Source organism: Aedes aegypti, chromosome 3 (genome assembly GCF_002204515.2).
Source record: "Aedes aegypti strain LVP_AGWG chromosome 3, AaegL5.0 Primary Assembly, whole genome shotgun sequence".
Taxonomy (NCBI): Eukaryota; Metazoa; Arthropoda; class Insecta; order Diptera; family Culicidae; genus Aedes; species Aedes aegypti.
This window is the reverse complement of record NC_035109.1, coordinates 247,384,651-247,409,467: the sequence shown is the minus strand read 5'-3', so window position 1 is coordinate 247,409,467 and position 24,817 is coordinate 247,384,651. Positions and strand designations below refer to the sequence as shown.

At 37.4% G+C, this 24,817-nt stretch overlaps 2 protein-coding genes across 10 annotated transcripts in view; both read right to left on the bottom strand.

Moving 5' to 3' along the window:
• Positions 1 to 12,148: 12,148 nt before the first annotated feature.
• The window catches only part of LOC5565208 (serine-rich adhesin for platelets), a 306,053-nt gene continuing 293,384 nt past the window's right edge, over positions 12,149 to 24,817 (bottom strand). For all 9 annotated transcript variants that reach the window (XM_021849621.1, XM_021849625.1, XM_021849626.1 and 6 more), the window contains 4 exons: positions 17,165 to 17,255; positions 16,521 to 16,797; positions 16,355 to 16,455; positions 12,149 to 16,292 (listed from right to left, as the gene is read on the bottom strand). In XM_021849621.1, coding sequence (XP_021705313.1) covers positions 13,491 to 16,292; positions 16,355 to 16,455; positions 16,521 to 16,797; positions 17,165 to 17,255 — 3,271 coding nt within the window. In that variant the 3' untranslated portion in view covers positions 12,149 to 13,490. The remainder of the gene's footprint in view (positions 16,293 to 16,354; positions 16,456 to 16,520; positions 16,798 to 17,164; positions 17,256 to 24,817) is intronic.
• Positions 20,529 to 21,299, bottom strand: LOC110677879 (probable endochitinase). Its single transcript, XM_021849630.1, has 2 exons — positions 21,226 to 21,299; positions 20,529 to 21,163 (listed from the first exon to the last, which is right to left on the bottom strand). Exons 1-2 carry the CDS (start codon positions 21,239 to 21,241, stop codon positions 20,673 to 20,675), a joined length of 507 nt encoding a protein of 168 aa, XP_021705322.1. The 5' UTR covers positions 21,242 to 21,299; the 3' UTR covers positions 20,529 to 20,672.

The window sequence follows — 24,817 nt, the reverse complement described above, 5'->3', positions numbered from 1 at the left end:
TGAGGAGAGCTACAGCTTCACTAATACCGTGTAGCCTTCGGAGAAAGAGTCATGGGGAACCAACCGTCCGTGCAATATTTTTGTTTTGGTTTGCTTCGCTCCCTCTGTGCAGACAAAACGGGCATTTTACGTTTTGCAATGCTGCAATACCCATACACCTCTTAGGGATCGGACTAAGTTCCATTGACTGAGTTTCGGTACTTGCCATCTCGCACATGGCTGTTTGGTGGCGCACGTGTACATACTACACATATAGTTCTTCGTTTACCACAGTTACATGTAAGATCTGAGTTTGCTTTTGGTTATGCTATTACGTATTCAGTTCTTTACTCAGATGGACCATTGCAAATATGTATTCTCTTGAAAAAAGGGCTACATGCACCATTGCTAATGTGCATCGGAAAATAAAAAAATATAAAAAAATAATCATCTTGTACGAAGTTTGTTGGTACGAAGCTTTTATGGTCAGCTTTTAGAATATTTTTTTCCATCAAAATTAATAATCAGTTAACAAACGGATAATATTACACCACGTATCCACAATTCATGTAATCGATCTTGAAGGTTTTTGATAAACTTTGATTGATTTTGAAATAACTTTAACATTGCGAAACATATTTGTTTGGCTCAAGCACCAAAATACCACTGCTTACTAAAATAGGATTTCTGAATCCATTGCCGTTTCAAAAAATATCGTATCATGTCTTGTTTTTGAGTTATAGACTAAAATGCAATAATCAACAATTTCAGTCAATCAGTGCACCTGCGCATCGTACCTTCGTGCTGTGCGTACACGAATCTTCTCTACTCTTGGAAGTTTTTCAAAAACTACCTAAAGCAATAAAACAGTACTTTGCAGTGCTACTTAACAGTACTTTGCAGTACTATTTTTTCTACTATTGATCTCTTTACGATCCTTTTTTGGACCCGTGCCATTGATTTTTCGTTGGACCCGTTGGTGAAAGCTTGCGGTGGTAATCCTTCTTGGACACCGTCTTGGGAAAAAACATGGTTGCAACCTGAGACGAGACTCGCGAAGACGGTCTTCTTTTTCTGTGATTGCTGAGTTTTTTTCTTATTCCACTTTGTGTTTATACCAATTATGCGCATGCTGTTCAAATTCTCACATGAACCTCTCAGCAAAATATGATTGAGTTTGCAACACATCGAATCATAAATAGCCGTTTGAGTGAAATTTCATGCCAGCAAACGTAGCAGACATTTGAAATAATTAATCTTCTGCTTAGATTTATCATCAACTTTGGAAAAAACTGCTCCGCCGACTGAGGGTTTTAATAACAGTTTACTTTGAACACAATACTTTTCACTTTTTCAGCCATAAAAACGGTGGGCTGCATTTGACGTTTCGTGAGAGGGGAATCTGGGCTGCATATGACGTTGATATTTTTCCTCTTCGCGAGTCTCTCTCAGGTTGCAACTATAAACAAAAGGAAGGGTGAATCTCTGGATTCACAACTTCCTTCCAAAAAAGTGGGATTTAAAACTGTCACTAAACGTGGCAAGAATGGAAGAAAGGACGTTTCTCCGGAATGCGAACTTTCTTCCAAGGGTGAAATGGATAGTGTTGATAATTGCATCGAAATGAGCAATCAGTTCGATGCTCTAGACAAATTTTCCGAACACCAAATCGAAGCAGCCTCTAGCCTAGGCTCTTTGATTCAAGTGAGGAAGCAAAAAGGGGGAGGAGGGATTTAGGCAGGATATCTTGAACTCCATTAGGAGAATCAAGGTCTCCTTCCAAATCGCAAAGAAAGGAAACTGTCGCGTTTTGCCGGAAACTCTTAGAGATCGCGAACTTCTGCTCAAACATCTTGAAGAGAAGAAGCACAAATTTTTCACTTATGTCGACAAAACTGAACGTTTGTTCAAAGTCGTCTTGAAAGGTCTCTAAAGTGACTATAAGTCACCTGAAGAGATCAAAAATGGAATTAATGATTTGCTTGGATTTTCCCCAGTCCAAGTAATCATTATGAAAAAGAGAACACAATCTGGCATTGTTTGGAAGGGGTTTTCTCAAGAATATTGTTAAGTTCACTTTAACAAAAAAGATCTAAATAATATTAAAGCTTTAGAAAAAGCTAGACTTATATTCGATGTTCGTGTGACATGGGAACACTTCCAGAAACCTGGAGGAAATTACCAGAACCCCACTCAGTGCCGTCGGTGTCAAAAGTGGAGTCATGGTACAAAAAATTGTCGCATGCATGATTTGCGGAGGTTTTTTCTCACGCCAAGGACGTCTGTCCAGTGAAGGAAGATACCACCATTTTTGGGTTTGCCCTTCGCGTAGGCGAGTCGTCGAGGCTCGTGCCAGGCAGATGAAAGATAAAATCCGTTACGATAACTGTCGTTTCCGGAATTTGCCTGGTAGAGTACCGAACAGTGCTCTATTTTCAGTTAACGATCGCTTGATCAAGAATCATACCCATCAGGAAGATCTTAATCATGCTCATTCACAAACTAATTTTAATCCGTCGGGTAGTCGTTCGAATCTTTTAATTTCGAATGTATCTACCCAAAGGAAAATCTTTTGCCGATATCGTAGCAGGTAATTTGAACTCCTCCCCTTTTCATACTATGAGTATTCAATTCTAAAATTGACCGATTTATCAACAAGTTGTAAGATTTTTGAGACTTGATTCGGGATCAGTGATCCCAAATTTAGTAATTAGCATGTCTTTTTATTTTAGGAAACATGTCACAGTAATTGATCAACTTCACCCCGGAATCAAAAATTCCACTTTTTGATTTCTAAAAATTGTTTTTGATATTATGATAACAATTCGTAAAAATATCATTTCTATAATTCTATATACATCCAATTAGTACAGGTTTTAAAAATATTTGGATGAGAATACATGCATCCTACAAGGAATTATAGAACAGAATCGCTCAAAAGTGATCAACTTTACCCCATTTTACGGTACTAATTGTTTCAAATCAAATGGAAAACCCCTGCCTCCACAGGTAACTTCTATTCCGCCTCATCGTCTACCGAAAATTCTAACGGAAAATCATCAGATAATGTACCCACTTCAAGTCTGCCTCTGATTTTAATTTTATAGCTGTACAATTGAATTTAATGATTGATGCAATGTTCAAAGCCACCACTATGACTGAAGCAGTCCAAGTCGGCGTAAAACTTACTAATCAAATTGTTATTGGATTACGTTTCTCTAATGGATCCAATAAACAATAATTTAAATATTTTAAATTGGAATGCTCGTTCCTTGAATGGAAAAGAGAACGAGCTGTTTATTTTTTTATAGCTAATAACGTGCATATAGCAGTTATTACTGAAACGTTTTTGAGACCTGAATCTAAACTCAAACGAGATCCTAACTGTTTTGTTTATCGTAATGATTGACTTGATGGGGCATGTGGGGGAGTTGAAATCATCATTCATATACGTATGAAACATCAACTGTTTTCGTCATTTGAAATTAAAGTTTTTGAAACTTTAGGTGTTTCAGTTGTAAACACAGATTGGTAAAAATACTTTCATAGCTGCCTATTTGTCTTTTCGACGTTCTGGACAGCAAGTTAATATACATATATGAAACATATATCGATAGTAATCACGATGTTAACATTTCTTTACAAATAAAAGATGATATTGACAATGCTCTTAAAACTTCAACAAATTCCATTATTGAAGCCAGGAGAATGAAATTTCTCAATTGAACCCTGGCTCTAAGTCCTTTTGAAAATTATATAAAATTTTGAAAATAAAAACCTTAGAAGCCAATACCGGCATTGAATGAGGAAAACAAATTATTACTAACTTATTGCGAAAAAGCTCAAAAACTTGCTATGCAGTTTGAAAGCGTGCACAATTTCAATTTAGGACTTACTAGTCCAATTAAAAATCAAGTCACTCAGGACTTCGAAAATATTCTCAATCAAGAGTACGTTTTCGAAACTTCCTGGGAGACTGCTTTGGAGGAAAACTTCCAGAAAGTAGCTTATCATTCTTAGTTGATATATTTAACAAATGTTTCCAATTAGCATATTTTCCTGTCATATGGGAAAATGCTAAGGTTGTACCAATTTCAAAATCAGACAAAAATCCTGCAGAACCTTATAGCTATCGTTCAATCAGTTTTCTTTCCTCCATTAGTAAACTTTTTGAAAAGGTCATTTTGAACAGAATGACGGCCCACATCAACGAAAATCCAATTTTTGCAATGAACAGTTCGGATTCCGCCATGGACATTCGACCACTCATCAACTTTTACGTGTAACAAATTTGATCCGTTCTAACAAACCTTCAAATATTTGCCAGCATGGTTTAGTATGTATTCGTAGATGTGAAGTTGTAACAATTCAGCAGATTTAGGTGTTCTTGCACAATGCTTTACATTAGTAGAGTAAAGTGGGGCAAAAGTTCGAGTGGGGCAAGAGTTTCTTTTTAAGATTTCTAGCTCAAATCAAATCAAAACTTAGAAATGTCATGGTGGTTCGAATGCTATTCAAGTAAGAGACTTTCACTCCAAATATCATAAAAATCGATTGAGATTTGGAAAAGTTATGGCCATTTGTTGTTTTTCGACGTAAATATTGTAACATTTGGTCGAACTTTCGATGCATGGAACCAAATGAAGATAACATATTTTTCAATATTTTATGTAAGGGCGTTTCTAGGCCTATCATAAAGATGCTTTGACGTGTATTAGTTTTTGCATAAATAGTTGGAATCAATTGTCAATTTTTGCCCAAAAGCGGGGCAAAAGTTCGAATCTGCGGGGCAAAAGTTCGACCCATGTATAAACTCACGGAAATTTTTTTCAAATTTCCTAAAATCTACATATTATCTTTAAATTTAGCGAAATTTGCCTGATCGTGCGAAAAATATCACAAAAATTTTACATTTTCACTTAGTTTTGCGAAAAACTGCTATTTTTTGGGTGTATTACAATTAACCCTGTTTTGGGCATTTTTTGATGAAAATTTAGTGTGTATTTCTCGGCAAACATAAGATTACGGCTGGTATAAAGTATGCCTGGCATAAAAGTATTGATATTTTGTGTTTCAGCCAACGAACTTTTGCCCCACACTAGATTCGAACTTTTGCCCCACCGGTGGGGCAAAAGTTCGTTTTAGACAATCAATTTTGAAACTATTATAACTAAAAATGGGTAAATATTTTGACACAAGTTTGTTTAGCAAAGTTATAGCCAATATGTTGAAGGTTCGCTGTATGGTATTTGATTTGTTTCATCTGCTATTATTTTCCTGGAAACTTTGATAATACCACTAAGGTCGAACTTTTGCCCCACTTCTATGTGGATTAGAATATAGCGCAGTTCCCACCTTATTGGACCCCGCACTTCAGAAGTGCGGGCGGGTTCATAAGTGCGGAAACGTCAAACCCTTTGTTTTCGCCGTTGGCGGACAAGGAAAGGCAGTGAATCGGTTTTACGCCAACGAAAATTGTTTATGTTTTAGCAAAAGCATGTGCTCTCAGCAGGGTTGCTAGTTTGTTTGTTTTCATTGTTCCACGAAAACTTGCTTGTAAAACATTTGTGAAAGTATGTCAGCCACTTGAAATAGGCTTGTTCGATTATAATTAATTGTGGCAATGAAGCAGTCAAGTGCAAATCTGCATTTGGATAGAAAAACTAGTGTAATTTGTCGCGTAAATGTACATTTGAAGAACTTTGGGTATGGATCCATTTGCATGGAAACATATTTGGAACCACTGCTTGGTGACCTTCAAAGTTCAATACACAACTTTCCCAATAATCCATTTATCGAAGCAAAGCACAACATAAAAGCAAAGCACAATATTTATATCCTCGATAATCGCGCAAACGTAGGACCTCAATGATGCAAGCTAAAGGATGGTGAACGGTATATAGCATGCAGCACAAACGGCGATTCAGCGACGTCCAGGTGAATTTGAAAATGGTGGAACCCGTTGCATTGCTCATTGGATATTTCTTTGTGTGCAATTAATTCTCTAACATAAATAACCATACCACCTCGTTGTGAGCCTTCACTTTTAAGTTAGAATGCATCAAGTATAAGTTAGATTTTTTTCTCATACACATGTTTATAATTTTCTAGGACATTTGTTGCGGGAACACAGAGGCTTTTTCGTCGAATTTTTTTTAGCAGCTCGCAAACTTCGGGTTTTGGGTGCGAATCAGATTTAAGCTATTGATGTATATTTTATTAGATCTTAGATTTACAAATACTTAAAACTACTTACAATTTTCGGTTTGTCGCATGTTCGAATAATTCGTCTCTATGTTCTGGGTGTTTGTTTCACTATATGTATCAATGTTCTAGGTTAGATAAGCTGCATTTAGATTAAGAAATAACAACTGTGATAATAGTTAGGTTTAGCTTCAGTAGAATTCTTTGTGTTGGTACAAACTGCAACGTTAATATAATATAGGATTAAGTTAGATTTACACGGTACGGTTTTCAGCCAAACTACAGTGTAACAGTTCTTGCAAGTCACAACTCACATTGCCCTGGCGAATAATGACATTTCTGTTGGAACAATACTACCGCTTACGTGCATTGATTCCGTCTATGGGTACAGTAGCCAAGAGGAACAGTGATGCAAGCAACAACATTTTTGCACGCTATATTCATAAAGCTTCGCCTCGCAGATAACTCATTTTGCTTCTTTTGATCAAATATAAACTTTAACACAATTCACGTTTTCCAGTTGCTATTTGGTTTGAAATTTATATAAGACTGTAATGTCTTTATTTTTCAATATGGGACTGCTTGAACTTTCCACAACATTTTCAAACAAGGTGTGTACATTTGTATACTTTATATTGAAGCATGAGATGAAAAAAGGTGTTGGTTATAAAATCAATGTGGGACAGTTATGCTCCAATGGGCAGTGAAAACCCATAGGAGTATAACTGTCCCACATTGACACGCACGGACGGCATAGATTCTCGCTCCAGTTCACTTTTTGGATTTTATTTAGGTCCCATAACTACTGTGCAAAATTTCAGCTCAATAGGTGAAACTATATTTTAGCGCCAGCCGTTCAAAATATGTTTGGGATTTACTATGGGAAAACTCATTTTTTTAAAGAAAAATCGCCAGAGGTCGCCCATTGACCTCTATAAAAATTCTTATAGGTCGATAGGTATTTTGACGATGAACAACAACCGTAAAGCAGTCCGATGCTTGTAAAACAAGTTATCAATCATAGACTATTCGTTAATTTTGCCCAATTTTGCTATTATTGTTATCCCTTCACGTGTTAATCAACGTCGCCTTGCCAATCGGTTTTCATTGAATAACTTTTTTCACAAGTGTCGTATTGTTTCGCAGTCTTTGGCAATATTCTTCATCTTAAAAATACGTATCAGATTCTTCGTGCAGAATTTTTATAAGACTCAATGGGCGACCTCTGGCGATTTTTCTTTGCAATAGTAAGTTTTTCCATAGTAAATCCCAAACTAACTTTAAACGGCTGGCGCTAAAAATAGTTTCTCCGATTGAGCTGAAATTCTGCACAGCTGTTATGGGACCCAAATGCAATCCAGTGGACTAGAGCGAGAATATAAATTTTGTCCAACACTATTGCCCAACTGATCATTGGTACCCCAAATCTCGAGCAATTTTCGTACACCTACACGTCATGGTTAATTTTCTTGTGAAAATCAAGCTCACCTTCGCGGAAGAAGGAAAATAGTTGATGCGACAACATTTTTGTCGCTTACTAAACGTCACCGTGGGTATGTGTGAATCACGCTGCTCGAGTGTGTCACAATCTAGTCTACTCACCATACGAGTATGTCTGCATGTTTTCCTCTAGCCATCTATGAACCGTCGGTGCAATTTCCACAGTGATCTCATTTCCAAGTTTGGCGCGATAATTACAAAGAACTTTAGTTCAAGGCTGCTGAAAGTTCAAGAAAAAAGCAACAGAGCGGAAAACTGGAAAAGTGCCCCAGTTTGATGTCGTGCCAAAAAGCTTTCCACTCCTCGTTTCTATTATTACCATTACAACTTTACGTTTCCTGTGGAGATGTACGGGATTTGATTATATAGATTGCTGACGGTCAACTTCAATTAGTGGCATTAAAGAGTGACGATCTAAAGGCACCTGTGCGTAATGGGACAAAATATTGCCGCATGGATGCTAAATGCATAATTTGCGTAGGTTATTTTTACGTCTGTCCTGTGAAGGATGATACAATAAAGTGTGTATGCGCCAAGGATGGAAAAAAATCACCTCTAGTATTTGAATGGTCGAAGAGGGCCGTTGGTCTTGCAGAAGCATGATTTGAACAGCTCATCATGCGCGCATAGTAAGAATAAATGGAGCATCTGATGAACTGTTTGTCGCGGGACAAACCGTTTGTCGGATGTTGTTACAAACCGCGATTAACATGAATCAGAACGCGTTCACGGCATAATTTTTCACCCAAATCATACCCGAATGACATTCGAATCTTAAATGACATACCACAAAGCAGATCGCGGAATAAAAACGTAAAAATCCCCCAAAAGTTATGACTTTGGTTTGCGAACAATTGATCGTTAGCACACATGCCAAGCGATTCATTTTTCGCGGAGCGGAGTTTGTTGTTAGGACTTGACGACTAACGATTAATCGTTGTTGCTATGATCGCACGATAAAGAACAACCGCGATGCATCATTTATTTTGTCATGATCACTAGATTTCCATCCTTGGTATGCGCAAATTGCTATGCGAGACTTGATAGAACGCTCCATAGACAAAAATCAAATTTCAAGTTATTTTTTCCGGCGATAATAAGTATCCACAAGTGTATATAGATACCATTCGTTATCGAAACAAGTATTTATAAGCTTTACGAAGCACTAAAACATCTACGACAAGCGTCGGAAGAGACAGTTTTCGAAGTAGCAGAAAAAAACAAATTTTGTCGCATGTTTTCAGCATTCCTTTCAACTAGCACGGAGAGTATCGTAATCAATCTATTCAATCAAAATCTAAAACAGAACATGACTGAAGGTTGGTAAAGTATATTTGATGTGATAAGAACAACAATTTTAACTTTGAATATGAGAAATTGGCACGTTGAGTTGGCTATAAAATCAAACTTATGAAATACTTACATGTAACTTTGATTATCGATTCAGAAAAAGTTCCACCGAGTTCCAACCTACATCACTCACAGATACGTTTCTTAGAGTGTCCTCTAGGAGGTCTGAAAGATACAGCTGCAACTCCCTGCAATTCTTCGAGATTTTTGACTTTTTTTAGGTATACTTCTTAACCAGCACAAGTATGAAAATGAGTTATTTGTGATGAAAAATCCGAAAATCTTGCGACGCAATGTAGCCATGGCTCAACCAGACATTACACCAGAGCAAGTACATGCTTAAAATAATTTATTTTAAATGTAGTTTCTAAGATTTTATTCAAATTTCATATTGAAAACCGAAAAATTTAAAAAAAATCGATTTTGTTGCATAAAAGCGTATAAGTCACTTTCGCAGCTACGAGTGAGAAGAGACATACTTGCAAATAACTTCTTACATCATTATAAGCATTAAAAGTACGAATTGCAAGACTTTTCTTGGCAAATAATGAAATTGGCGCTTGGGACAGTTTTGCGATTATGCATCTAGTATACGTCATTTATGCAAATTGTTGCTCTTTTGATCAGAATCAACTTTCCCTTCTATACCACGGTGCTCAAATGGCTTGATCTTCAAGTTTTGATTTTTGTCCCGCATCTCCATACGTTCAACGCATTGTGAGATGCCTCCATGGCTTTCCTCAGGTTACACTACGAATGACAATATCTTCAAGGATTACTTCTGATATTTCTCCAGAAGTTCCTCTAGTAGTCCTTTAGAGATTTCTCTAGGAAATATTTTTGAGATTTCTTGTAGGGATCGCTCCAGGAGTTCTTCGGGAGATTCTACCAGAAGTTCATCTAGGGCTTCTACAGAAATAACTTCATCAATTTCATGATTCCTTAAGATTGTCTTTGAACTCTTCCAGCGATACCTCCCTTAAAATTGCCGCCTGAATTATTCTAAGGACTTTTCCAGGTAATCCCCCAGTGATTTCTCTTGAAATTTCTCCAGAGATTGGTTCTGGGCCTCCAAAAAAATCCTTCGCAGATTCCTCCAAGAATTCCTCTAGAAGCTACTACAGAGATGTACCCATAGAATATTCCAGAAATTTGATCAAAAAGAATAAGAACTCCTGCAGGGTTTCCCCCGTGAATATTTTTAGAGATTCCTACAGGAATTTCTTTCCTGAAGAAATTTTTTGAGAAATCTCTGGATAAGTTCCTGGAAGGATTCCTGGGGTGCAAGTCGTTAGGCCGATTGTCGTTAAGCCGAAAGGGTCGTTAGGCCGAAATAACATTTGATTATTTACTACTATGGCCATATGGCTAACACATTGATCAGTGTTTTTTCCTTCTTTTAATCAAGGCTGTTTTTTTCTATTAACATTTCACAACGGATATTGTGGGCTTCTAGGTAATGAAAATTATCCTGATTGAAAACTAACAATCCATTCGACCGAAAATTCATTCGGTGGTTTCTAGATATTGCAAATTACCTTTACCTATCCCTGTTAGTTATCCATTCGACCTTACAATTCATTAGAACTATCGGTCATTTTCGGCATAAAGAAACATAAAAACACAAAATCCATAGAGGAATTCCCGGTTAAATTCCTGGAAAAATCCCTGTAGAAATTTCTGCAGGAGCATATGTAGGGATTCCCGAGGAAATCTCTGGGTAAATTTCTAAAGAAAACCCTGGACAAAGACTGCATTGTCAAAAAGCATATTTCATTCAAATTTACAGTCGATTCTTTACCAGTTCATCTCTGGAACAATTTCTAGAGGAAACCATGTAAGATTGTTCATAATTATTCCTTTAAAAAAACGTTGAGAATAAACTGCAGGAATCTCTGTAGGAATCTCAGTGGAGATTTTCACAGAGAAATCTCAGGAGGAGATTCTGGAGGAACAGGAATCTCTGAATTATTATCTAAGTCAATTAATGAGGGACTCCTGTAGACATCTCTGGAGGAATCCTTAGAGGTATCCCAGGCAGAATCCTCGTAGAAATTTGACTGGTATAATTCCTAGAGAAATTTTGGGAAAAACCATTGTTTATTGTTTATGAAGAACTCCTTGGAGAAATTTCTGGAGAAATCCCAGACGATAATCACTGAAGAGATTTTACAAAAGAAATTTATGTAGATACATACTGGATGCTGTAGGATTATCTGAATAAATTCTTGGAGAATACGTGATTTGTAGAACGACTGGAGGAATTCCTGGTTGAATTCTTGAAGCGGAGTTGAATTCTGTGGAGCAATCCTCGGAGGAAATTCTAGAGAAATCATTGGAGACACATCTTGAGTAATCATTGAAGAGATTGTCCAGGATTGTACTTATGATTTATGTATTCATTAAATGTAAATTACTTCTACACCAAAATTCTCAATTGATTTTTGTTGATGGAACAGGATTTTTCCAAATTTTACGCTTTACGATTGCACCAGCTTTTACAAAATTGAACTTGAGAAAGAATTCATTCGATTCAAGTAGGTACTCGAAAGAATCGATTTGAAAGTATCACTTGATATCGCAATGATATCGTATCAAAAGTATCGAGTATTTACATACTTGGATTGTTTCATCCCTACGTATTATGCTGTGACCAATGCGTTCCAAAATAACACATCACAAACATTTTCACAGGATAATTCAGTTTCCTTCTACATGAAGATAATTTTATGTTTATTTTCGACAACAGAAAATTGAAGTTCATTGATGACAAGAATTCTCATCGATTTTCAATGTAGTCTTTCAAAACCTAAAACTATACGTTACAAGTTTTACTTTTTAAATATGAAATTTGTTCAACATTCCTGACACGAAATTTTACCATTAAGTTCGTCAAAGGTTATCGTTTAATGGTAAAATTGTATAACCGATTGGCTACATAACCAACTAGGAAGATTATCAAAATTCGGAGACATTGAAAAAAAAAAAAATTACTTGAGGTAAGTAGTTTTTACACTTTTGACCCCGTTTTACTATTATTGCACAATTTTTTTTTTCACCAATTGTTGAATTTGATTTGTGATATTAGAAATTATAGAAACTTATTTAAAAGGGGTTACATTTTTTCTTACACAGTTTATTAGCAATTTATGTATCGTCATTAAGAGCTACATGTACACTGAATGCTATTATTACTCTTGCTTCCACTATACCATCTTATTTTCAACTGGACAAAAGCGAACAGCTTTCAACTGTTTTTCAGCTCACTCTATATCCATCTATTGTTCACATGGATGGAAATCTTGGTATGTAGGTGTTTGAGTTCGTGGTTGTGTTTATGGAGAAAATGTGAAAAAGATCGATAAAGTTCAAAGCGTAAAATACTACAACACTTGGTAAATATATGTATCGCTACCTCTTCATGAATTTCAATTTCATCTGATGAATCTTCCATCAATGATCAACACGTTTTTGATTCTGTTACAGTTTTAAATATATGTATTTTTCTTAACATTCGCTATACTATGACTAAGTGATATTGGTTTTTTAAATGTATAAATATGTTCATTCTCCGATTTTACAGAAAGTGGTTCAATCGACGAACCAGGACTAAAACCTAACAGCTAAGTCCATTGCATTCGTTTGATATTTACAGTTTATGTGTGGTTGAACGTGAATCAACGACAACCGTTGGCATAACCACGCTTTACGAAAATTTTAACGGATGAGTAAAACCGATTTTACCGTTGAGTCGAAAAATCGTCATTATAATGTTTTATTTAAAGAATGGAATAGTCAGACAATAAAGCTCAACTTCACAATTTTAGTATAGGTTCTAACAAAAATATCGCGTTCCAATATATTTTTACATAACTATAATATTTTTATCACATTTGTTTAGTGTTGAAATTAATTTCGTATTTTGATTATCGTTTTTGATATGCATTTCCATTTAGGGAATTGCAGTGATCAATTTTCGCATTTTACCACGGCTGCACAAAAAGAGTTCATCGACAGAAACGCATAGTTAAGTTGAATATTATCGCGAGATATGATGCAAAGAATGCGTATTTAGGAGCATATGCCGAGAATGTATTGTGAATCAGTTCCTTCCAATGCAAGAATGTTTCATGATGAATGCACCACCTTATGTTCACACTATTGGTTTTAACTAACACAGCTACTACTTCTCTACTCGTTTTGTAGAAATATGTTGCAACTCGGTGGGAGATATATCAAACACTGAGAAGCCAATAATCATACTAGAAATCTGGTACTTTTATCGTAAATGACGAGTTTAATGTGTTGTTGGGTGTTCATTGTGAGGGTGCTAGTAAGTTAAAAAACATCAGTGAGCAAGTCTTTATTGAGCTTTGTGTAAATGACAGAACTTCTACTCTACACTGATCTACAGTGATTTCTAGCTTGCATGGATGGAAGTTTCAGTTATCAGTGGATTATTTAAATCCTTCCTTCGCTCGCTTTTCCCACTCAGCTCTTCTCTGTAATATACCTTTAAATTCACTCGCTTCTCCAATGGCTTCGATTGTTGTTGCACTATTCCCATTGTTACTACCATTGGAATTATTATTGCTGGCATTCAAATTGAACTGATTCATTGTGGCAATTGTATGGCGGTTGCTATTGTTGTTGTTGTTGTTATTATTGATTGCATTAATACTATTCTCGTTACTGTCCGTCGGAGTTTTCGTAAAATTATTATTATTATTGTTGACATTAGCACTTGCTGTCACCGTGGGTGATGGAATTAAAGACTTGCGGAGTTCTACAAACGATGTGGTGTTTTTGGTTTGCACGTTGGCTGTGTTTCCAAATCGGTTGGGTACACCGAAAGGCTTCGGAGTGCTTTTTCTCAGATTTTCATTGGAACTGTTCTCTGGTGTTGTTTTTCCATCGGTATGCTCCTTGGTCAATCCTGTTGATATACTCTTTGATACCATAGACGCACTGTCAGGCTTGACAATTTTGTCGAGCTTCTCCTCACTCGACTGGTTCTCTTTATCGCTATCGACGTTTGATAGAGGCTTTGCTTCTCCAGGTCTGTACTCTTCATCAGATCGCAGCTTCAACGATCTCCGCGCAAAAACTTTCATCAATTCCGGTGTATCCTTATCCTTGTCTTTGATTGAATCAACAATCGATTTCTTGCGCATTACAACTAGCTCATCTCCACTGCTTGAGCCACTGTTATAGTTGCTACTTCGCTTTTCCAGTAGTTCTTCTGATCCAGACTTTTTTCTCTCTATTTTGATATCCTCTGATGAAGAAGAAATTCTACGTTCGTATTTAATCTTCTCTTCTGTCACAGACGTTCTACGTTGAAGTATCACTTTCCTATCGTCTGCCATTTCCTGGGTTAGATTGACCGAATTTCGTTTGGATCCAACATCAGCCCTTTTAAAAGCTGGAGGACTCTTTGGTACTTCTACGAAACTATTTCTTGCAGCGACAATTGCTGCCGACGGTGGCAATGGTGGTTTATTTTCTGTAATCTCGATATTCTCATTGCTGAATCGTCGTGTCTTAATTGACTCATCTGCTATGGTCAGAGGCAGAGCTGGACTAGGTGATGGAGTTGACGTAGTGCTACTCAAAGGAGTCGACGTTGAGAGCACCACAGTAGATTTAGAGCGGGGTGTATCAACGCGGTTTAGTTGAATCTTCATAAACTCTGGCACATTATTGCTTACCATTTGTGGGTCCACTTGATCTAAGCGATCATTGCTACCCGCAGCATCTTTGATTATGCTAACGAATGGTGATGATACCAGTTTATCGATGGTCTCCTCTATTTGGGAAATATTTTGATTTGACTTGTGCAAAATACCGTTTGGTTCTGGTGGAGCAATTGTGTTTGTTGTTAGCACAATCGACTTGGGCTGATGATCAACGTGCTCCTGCTCACGTGGATTCAACAGATTGTTATCATTGATTTCGAATTTCTGCAGTGAAGAATTCGAAGATATTATTCGCCCATCTTCGCCAATTTGATCATCGACATTGGTAATGTAGTCTTTGAATATTTTCTGATTTGCAATGTTAATGTTTTCAGTCATGCTGAAAAATTTGTGCTCGGTTTCCAGGAAGTTATTGGTGAAGTTTCCAATGGATAGAGAGTTTGTCAAATTGGGTAGACTAGGTAAATTTTTAGCGTTGGTTAGATTGTTCGAAACACTGTCACTGTACACTCGGAAACTCTTGGATTTCTCAACTGCTTTGCGCTTTGAAGGGCTCTCCTTGGGTGACTCACCCTGGTTAACTGCGATCTTTGCTATTCTTTGTTGGTAAGGACTCAGTCCATAGATCTTTGGGTTTTTTAGTTTATCGACATTCGAATGATACATGCGACCGACGTCTTCTTCATCATCCTCATCATCAAAGCTCCTTTCCGATAATTTCCGACTTTTAGATACCAAATACTCTTCACTCTTGTGTTGCACAGCTTTTGTATCACCACTGATAACAATCGATCCACTTCCATTGGACGATGTTGAATGACGGTTCACCTCGACATTAGACGAATAACGTTGTGCTTCACGAGGAGTGTCAACTTCGGCGTTGAAAATATCTTTTGGGAAGACTCTCTGTCTAGCAGCTGGCCCCGCTTTGATTTTTTTGTAACCACTCATGTCTGGAACATCGGCTTCGCAAACCGGTAATGTCAGTTTTACAGTTGGCTCTGGTGCAATGCTCATACCCGGAGTAATGTACACTGTGCTAGTGTTATCTTCTTTTCTGGATGATACTACTGGTATAGTGGATGACAGATCCTCTTTCACTCCTTGCTCATGTTTTTTCTTCTTGAAGCTATAGTTGAGAATTCTCTTAAAGAACCCATCATCTTCCTTCTTTCCGCCAGTGACCTGATCTATCTCCTCGGTTATAAATTGATCTGCGTTATGACCATTGAAATCGTAGCTCTTTGAAATGTTTCTGTTAACGTAAATTGTTGTATTGGGATGTGTTTCACTGGATGCAGACAGTGAAGCTGACGCAGAAAGTTTGGAGCTCACTGGCGGCAGCTGTTTCGCAGGCGACCTATTGATGATGCTAGTACTGCTGCTGCTTGTTAGCACTGAATGTGTCGTAGTGGTGAGAGCGCCTGGATTCATGTACGGCAGAGAATGACACTTTTCTTCTTCTTCGTTTGCCATGATCGGTAGTTCAGCAGGAATGTCTTGTGTGGATAGCTTGAATGTGTCTTCGTTGACCTCCGGTGTAGCTGGTAGGACCGACGACTGTAAGAATGGAATGGTATTGAATATGAAACTTAATATGTTCAACATAATTTAAGATTTACCTCTCGAGCGCGTGGCCTAGCACGAGTTGGTCCTTTCTTCTTTGGTCTAACGGCCAACTTGTGTTTGGCAGCTGAATGACTGAGCTTCGAGGAAGGCGAATCTGTGGGTGAAAATTTGAGTTAAGTTAAACAATTTCCAAACCTTTACATTAAAAGATTCCGTTACCGATTCCATCTTGATTATCAATCGACCGATTATATGTACTGGAGCTGGATGAATCCAGGTGTAGCAGGTTGTGTCCACTGGCATTGGAAGCTGATCGTTCTTCCAGGTCCAGATCAGAACTGGTCATGCTGAGGATGCTGAGCGATCCTTCACTTTTGTTGATTCCTCGATCCTTTCGCTGCGGTGTGATAGGGCTCTGTGGTAAGCCCAGATCCTCATCGGAAGCCTCATTGTGTCGATCTTTTCTTCGTTTCCGCAGTACATCTGCCAGTTCATTCTGGAAATATTGAGAAGTATATGGACTACATTGTAACCTTGTAATTTTGGATGAGCCTCAACGGAAACATCAATGACTTTTCCATATTAAATTTATTTGGTCGCCGTTTTGTTTATAGTCAATTCATAAAAAAAAACTATGGGCTCTATAATGGCAAGTAATATGGTTGAACTTTCACCCAACAATCTTAAATTTGCAAAATGTGATTGTGTATTTTCGTTTAGGCGTTTAGTGGAAGAGAGAATCGATGAAGAGAAAGCAATTAAGACAGTTAAGCTCTTATGAAGCAGCAGTATCAAAATATTATTGTTTAAAATTGTTGCAATAGAAAACAAGAAAACTTGATATATTTTTAAAGAAAACCTACCTTTAGCGTAATCGACAGACTGCTGGCCGTACCGGCGGATTCCGAGAACACGCTGTCGTGGGACTGGGACAAGCCATCGCGGCTTATGTCGCTGGAAAAGAAAAAAGAGAAATACATTAGATGACGGCTGTATGTGAATGGGCGTATGGATTCAGAATTTTACCAAGCTACTACGGTATGCGTTAAGAAATCGATTTTTTTCAAACTTCAATTTTGATAAGCGAAATTTAAATAATTCGTCAGTAGTTTCAGTAGTAAATTAGAAAGTAGATGGTCAGTACGTTTAAAATTGTGCAATTTTCAATATTGTCACTCGATTTTAACAAGACGATTGTTTAATTCGAATGAACTGTTTTAAATACAACAAGTTATGCAATCCACAGTGAGAAAAACTATTGAAAATCCATAAGAAATATTCTCTAGGGCCCAGATAGCCGTAGCGGTAAACGCGCAGCTATTCAGCAAGACCAAGCTGAGGGTCGTGGGTTCGAATCCCACCGGTCGAGGATCTTTTCGGGTTGGAAATTTTCTCGACTTCCCAGGGCATAGAGTATCTTCGTACCTGCCACACGATATACACATGCAAAAATGGTCAATTGGCATAGAAAGCTCTCAGTTAATAACTGTGGAAGTGCTCATAAGAACACTAAGCTGAGAAGCAGGCTTTGTCCCAGTTGGGACGTAACGCCAGAAAGAAGAAGAAGAAATATTGTCTGGAGTAGAAAAAAATAATGGCCAATGGCAAGCCATTTAATAAAAACAAGAAGGAGGCGTTGGTTTGTTCGAATTAGGTATCAAAAAGGCCAAACATATTAACTGGATTTGATTTTAGAGAAAAAATGTTCTATGAAAAAGTTGTAGCGAGGCGTTTGCACTAATTAATAAAAAAGTCCAATTCCATTAATTATTTACGGTTCTCAATCAAGAAAAATAAGTCAGTACAGAAAAATATGGCCTATACTTTCAAAAATCTACACACTCCGAAAAAATCATCTGATTTTTCGTCTTTAGGATGTACATAAAAGAAGAGAGCCAAATGACGTGAATTTATGTCACATTTCAAATACCATAGTGTCTGATGCGGGAAATGCCGTTCATAGTGCCATCGTATTCGTGTCAATTTACGTGTAAAATTACAGTTTTTGATCAATACATCTTCAAGGACACAATTTTTGTGTCGTTTTATCATTTACATCATGTGTCATTCAGTCCTACTATGAATTACGTCCACAGTAGATTCCTTTATTTTAAGAGTGTATTGTTCTTGATGAAGTCACGAATAAGTAGTGAAAATTTTATTGCCCAATAGGGTAACGACTGTTTATTTTGTTCTCAAATGCTAACAGTTGGCGCCAGCGGCAAAAATTACTGACAACAACCTTTCGAACATTCAGTTTCTCTTATCGGCCGCCGAGCGGCGACACTAATGTTTGTATTCCCCTCATTGATCGCGCAACGCTGGATTCTCAAATTTCTCCAACTTTCAACACAAGCGCATGGAAGAATGGTAGTCGGAGAACTGTCAAAACGTATGGAAAATAATGAAAATCGTAAATTGCTTGCAATTAGGAAACTGAATCAAAAAAATAGTGATTAGAAATCAAGTGTAAAGTGAAAACATAACTTTTTGTGTTTAGTTCATCTTCCGTGGTGCTTTCTTTGCTTCAGGATTTCGTTTTTACTACCATTGAAAAAGAGCCATCTATTGCCTTTTCAGTTTTGAATATCGCCCTATTGATCCAGCTTTTTACGAGCATCAATGGCCGCCACAATCAGGCTCGCTTTCTGGTAGGGATCAAACGATCTGATATTTGGGTTGGGTCGTTTGACAGCTGATCGATAAGTTTTTGATCGATCTTATCGATTTGCTATCAAACGACCCAATTCAAATGTCAGATCGCCTAGTCCTTACCAGAAAGCGTGCTTCTTTGTGGTGGCCATTAGCGCTCGTAAAAAGCTGGATACAATTTTGCATAAAATCTTCGCTAAAATCAACAATTTCGGAACAAGAAGAAAAAAATTTCATGCAAAAATTCATAGTCCATTTTCAAAAGCTATTCTTGAGTCAAAATCGATCGATTTATCCATGGAAAACACTACCATACCAAAAGCATGTGCTAAATTTACTGCAAATCGAAGATTGTTGTGTTCTGTGACTAACTGATTTTATATGGAATACGTCACAACCACTTCGTCGTGTTGAAATATGAGTGATCGATACGAATGAGTTTAAGCAAAGCGCAACGCTTAGTGCTGTCAGCGTACCGTGATGATTCGAATTGTCCAGATGCTTCGAATCCCGGACACCGGCCTTAATTCACCCTAACACTAAGCGAAAAAAAGATCGACATTTTATCCAAAAACACCATAAAAAAGGTCAGTGTCCGGCTTTCAAAGCGTCCGGCAGTTCGATGCAGCATGGTACGAAGAATCCTAATTATTCTTGGATTATGATTTGTGGTCCTGATATCATAACTTAACCAACGTATGCAATTCATGATTTCGGTACCATTTTTTTCTCGTGAAGAAAACTCGTTTCATTGGGAGAAAGCTAGCATGAAGCATTTATTTTTTTTTTCTTTTTCGATGAAACATTTTTTTTTAACTACATTGTCAGTTCTAATTTTTTTACAGAAAGGTTGAAATTGCTTGTGATTTTGCAAAATTCGACCTGCGGCAAAATACCGTTTTGATTCATATTACGGACAGCCTCAAATTCCGGACACTCTACTTTGTATGGGAAACATTTCACACGAAATGTTTAAATTTTTGCTCTTCAAAAGTTCTCACTTTTGAGGCTCGTTTTAGTAAGCTTTATCCATAGAAACCTATACAAACTCATAATGTCCAACTGCCTTAGACGTCTCTTTAATGGCTTGACGACTTCAACTGATAGTTTGACTTTTGTATTAATGATTTCCGTGAGCTGTCCGGAATTCGAATCAAAGTGTCCGGAATATGAGGCAAAAGTGAGGAAGCGTCCGGAATAAGAATCATGAAAAGGCCACACATTTCGATTTATTTAAATTTATCGAGGTTGCGGAAGCGTATTCTTTACCCACAATTCGAAAGTTAAGGGCTTCCGACGCTCGATAACGCTGAAAAATCATACAGAATGATTTATTTTGTCTGCTCTATGCTGAATTATACTTCACTAAGGCCTTAAGTGTCCGTAATATGAATCAAAACGGTATTGTGTCAGAGATTTGACCCGCAATTTTAAGAGGTTTGGAAGGCCTACTAAGACTAAATAATATGCCCTTTGAAATAAGACCATACTAGACTACGGATGAATGCCTGACGACTCAACTAAAAATAAGGCCGCAAAGCCCAAGCAAAGACATTTTGACGTTTAAACATCGTGTTAATTAGGCCGAGTGAATTGCCTTCATTGCAAGCAATTTATTAAAACATAATTTGCAAATAGTATTTTATTTTGTTCTGTATCCGATAACATCACAATACGCACTACGACATAATGTCCAGTATATTTTCCCGTTACAATTATCTAATTATTCCTGCACGCAACATTCCACTTGAAATCACAAAACTGAATGTCCTGGTTCCAGAACAGCGAGAAAGGACATGACAGCACGTACAGTTTTCCATAAAAGCATTTATAATATCGCTGACAATCGCTTATGTGCGGATAGAAATAAAGTCCTCGATCGGGACAGATCGGTTCTTCGCCTGGACGAGTTGGCGCTAGAGTTGACGGAGTTGGGACCACAGTTGGTGTTGATTGTGTAGTTGTTGTAGATGCACTAAGGTTCGGTAGACAAACGGATATGTCAGGATAGTTACATTTCAAGATGTTCAAATCAAATATGAGTCCCTCGTTGCAAGTCATGGGAATTGACGTTTCGTCGACGCATACAATATATGCGTTGCAGACAACTGGGTCCGGGAAACTATGCACTCCAACATTTCCAACACAAACTTGAGATTGTGATATAACACTGCTCAATCCGAATAGGACGAGCAGAAGACACAATGCCGCTAAAGTGAATAAATAATATCGTAAGTTAAATGAAAACTAGAACATAGATCAGGGTACATACCTTTACCATGGTTCATTTTGAAGCTCAGTACCAGTGGGATCTGAACTACCTACTGATCTAAAAGCCTACTTTTATATCGAACTCTACATTGTAATGTAATCAATCGATGAATCAAATTTCTTATCAAACTACATGAATAGCAACATGAAGATAAAATCGACATTGAGTCGAACTGATTAAGATAACGTAATTCACAGAAGCGTAAATTACTTTTTCGAATGCCTTAAATTAGCCCTGATACTGAAGGTACAGCACCTTCAATAATATCTGATTAATCCGTAGGGTACGAGGCTGACATAGACAGTTCAGATTGCTCGTATTTGAGCATTAGTCGATAGTTTTTCATGAAGGTTTGAGGTCGCTTCTCTATTAGTTGCAGTTGCATGAGTGATGTAGAACTATATATTTGAAATATTGTGGCAACGTTATATATGATATCTTCTTCTTCTTTTTGGCGTTACGTCCCGACTGGGACAAAGCCTGCTTCTCAGATTAGTGTTCTTATGAGCACTTCCACAGTTATTAACTGAGAGCTTTCTTTGCCAAATGACCATTTTTGCATGTGTATATCGTGTGGCAGGTACGAAGATACTCTATACCCTGGGAATCGAGAAAATTTCCTCTTACGAAAAGATCCTCGACCAGCGGGATTCGAACCCACGACCCTCAGCATGGTCATGCTGAACAACTGCGCGTTTACCGCTACGGCTATCTGGATCTGATCTGATATCTCCCTTCTTTAAATCATAGACTGTTCTTCATAATTTTAAGATCAAAAACTATGCAAAGGTTGATGAAAAATCACGAATGTTCCCTTTTTTACATTATGCTGTTCTTTCGTGTCATCATCATTTTTGAAAGTTATTGGTACAGTCACCGCACAGTTATGGATAGCACACAGATATGGATCAGAGTTGAATTGAAACGGGAATATCATCATCAAATGGAATTGTAAATACCGTAAAACGGGGTAACTTTGATAATGCGGGTAACTTTGATAATGCGAGACTCTCAACATACTAAACGAATTAACAAAGTTCCTGTTAATCTGTTAAGCAATACGAATGCAAAAGTAAAGAGTATAAGTATGACACTTCATGTTAAAGCTATTTCCGTTGGAATCAAGTACATTTGAGGATTTATATGCATATATGGAAAATTTATAAGATTTTAGCAATTTTGAAATGCTCTCAAACAATCTGTTCTACGATCACTATTTGATGAAGTCATAATGAATTCGTCACTTATACTTGACAGCCTAGTTATAATAGAACTCGAATTCGGTCTCAAAACTCTTAGCGAATACTATTTTTACAAACTGGGACCATTTTTGTATTCTAAGTCAGAAATTTCCATATAGCGTTAAACGCCTAAAGATATGCAACGCCCTACAAATGTTCTGTAATTCATTCAATTTTGTTCGAGTGATGCTCCATTATCAAAGTTACCCCAAAATAGAAAACCGACTTTCGATTATATGAAAAATTATATATCCATTAAGAATAAATCTTTTGGAAATCTATCAACTGGAATCGATAGTAAGGATACCAGTACTTGTTTTAAAAATAAGAATTAAAATTCTTTGAAACAGCATGCATAAATATTCAAGTTTTCTTCGAAAAAACTATCAAAGTTACCCCGTTTTACGGTACGTAGAAAACATTTTCTATATGTGAACCATAAATCGATACAGCATCGCAATCAATTATAATGTGCTTATGCATAGTTTTGCCGTGCGTAGGAAATAAAATGTCAACCGTATTCCCAGAAGTGTTGGTTCACAACTGTGGGGCAATGAAAACCATACCACAGTTATGAATCAATGATAAGATGATTCCGAAACAAACGCCAAAGCGTATGCTTTCACTAGCACACCATTCGTTTGCCACGCAGATAAATTGCTGTTATAGTGTTCTGATCCATAATATGAGTCGATTTGATCCATAATAAGGATCCTCCTCATCCACTGATCCACATCTGTGGGGTGGATATCGTTTGGAATTTCTATCGAAATCGACACTTTTTCGTAAATAATCGGGTATTTTGAGGTGTATTCTCAGAAACAATTATATTCCGCAGTGCCAGGGAGGTAATTTTGTTTTGTACAGCGTCAGAATGTTTTTTAATCCTATTTTGTTTAGGAAAATGACCCTTAGCTGATCCATAACTGTGGGGTGACTGTATTTTAGCTGTACGTATTTCCTTCAGAAACTTTCCTTCGAACTAACTCTTGTATAATTAAGAAGACAATAAGCCATTTTATGAGACGTTTCGAATCATATGGTTTCCGTTTGTTTACCAGCTTTGAAAGTTTCTGGCGGGCCGATTTATTTACGTTTCATCTAGCGCCACATTTGGAAGGAGCATATTCAACAATGGCGCTGGTAGCAATGCAACAAAGTTTTTAATGTTCGCATGTAAAATTTAAATCAGTAGGCGGTGAAGATATTTTTCATCTACGTTACCTGTAATACATGTAAACCGGGTAAAAAACATGCGCTGAAAGAGACGGGGAAGTCATCGGCAACCAAAATGTGTCCAGCGCCATTCAGATATCATGCTAATTTTTTGAACAACAACAATGAGCGGCCCGCCAGAAAACGTCATTCGAACCTGAGAGAGAGGAGACAGCTGGCTTAGATTGCGAGCTCCCAAAAGTCAAGGGAACCTGTCATCAACTGTCACTGAAAAACCGCACATTCAGAGAGCAGAGCGTGAAAAACCGTCAAAATTTTGCCAAACTAAAACTGGATGAGATTGAAAATTCAGGTTGTTTTCTTGTGCTCTCGCATATAAAATCGTTGATTATTTAATTATTGTCGATTAAACTCAAATTGCTATTGGAATTTTTTAAAATTTGTGATCTTTTTGATTACAAATGGGATGTGAAAATAGTTTTGACCTAGCTTGTGCTCTCCGAACCATTGTGCACAACCCAAACATGAGAAGAAGAAATCAAAGAAGTCAAGAAAACAAGCCAGTTGTCAGTGAGCTGTCTCCTCTCTCTCAGATTCGAACGTCTCGTAAAATGGCTTATACAGGATTGTCTTGATTTCTCCTAAAGCTTTACGCAATCTGAAGTATTGTAGGTTGAAAATTATTTATGCAAGGCTGATAATTTACAATGTTCATTAAGGTTTTTGTATTGTTTGCATTAAGCGAGTTTGATATTTTGACTGTATCATATTAAAATCAGCAAATATGGTTGGCTGAACAGGCAAAGGAAATGTGATCATGTTCAAATGTTGTTTGTTTACCGCATCTCTTAACCGCTGAAAAGATGTCGCACCACGGATTTCCAGGATAGCTGTTTTCGTATCCCTCGAATCGAACGGCATACGTGACCGTCCACTCCGCAAGCTGTAGCGCGTTCGAAATAACTTCGGAAGTACCGCAAGGAAGCGTCCTCGGCCCGCTGATCTTCATAATTTGTGTGAACGATCTGTATCAGCTGCTCTCGTCTTGCACTTTATCCTTCGAAGACGATCTTAAGCTATATCGGGTAATTCGCTCTGCTTTGGACTGCATAGCTATGCAATCGGATGTCGATGCCATTACTGTGCGCTGCAGTGACAAAGGAATGCGAATAAAT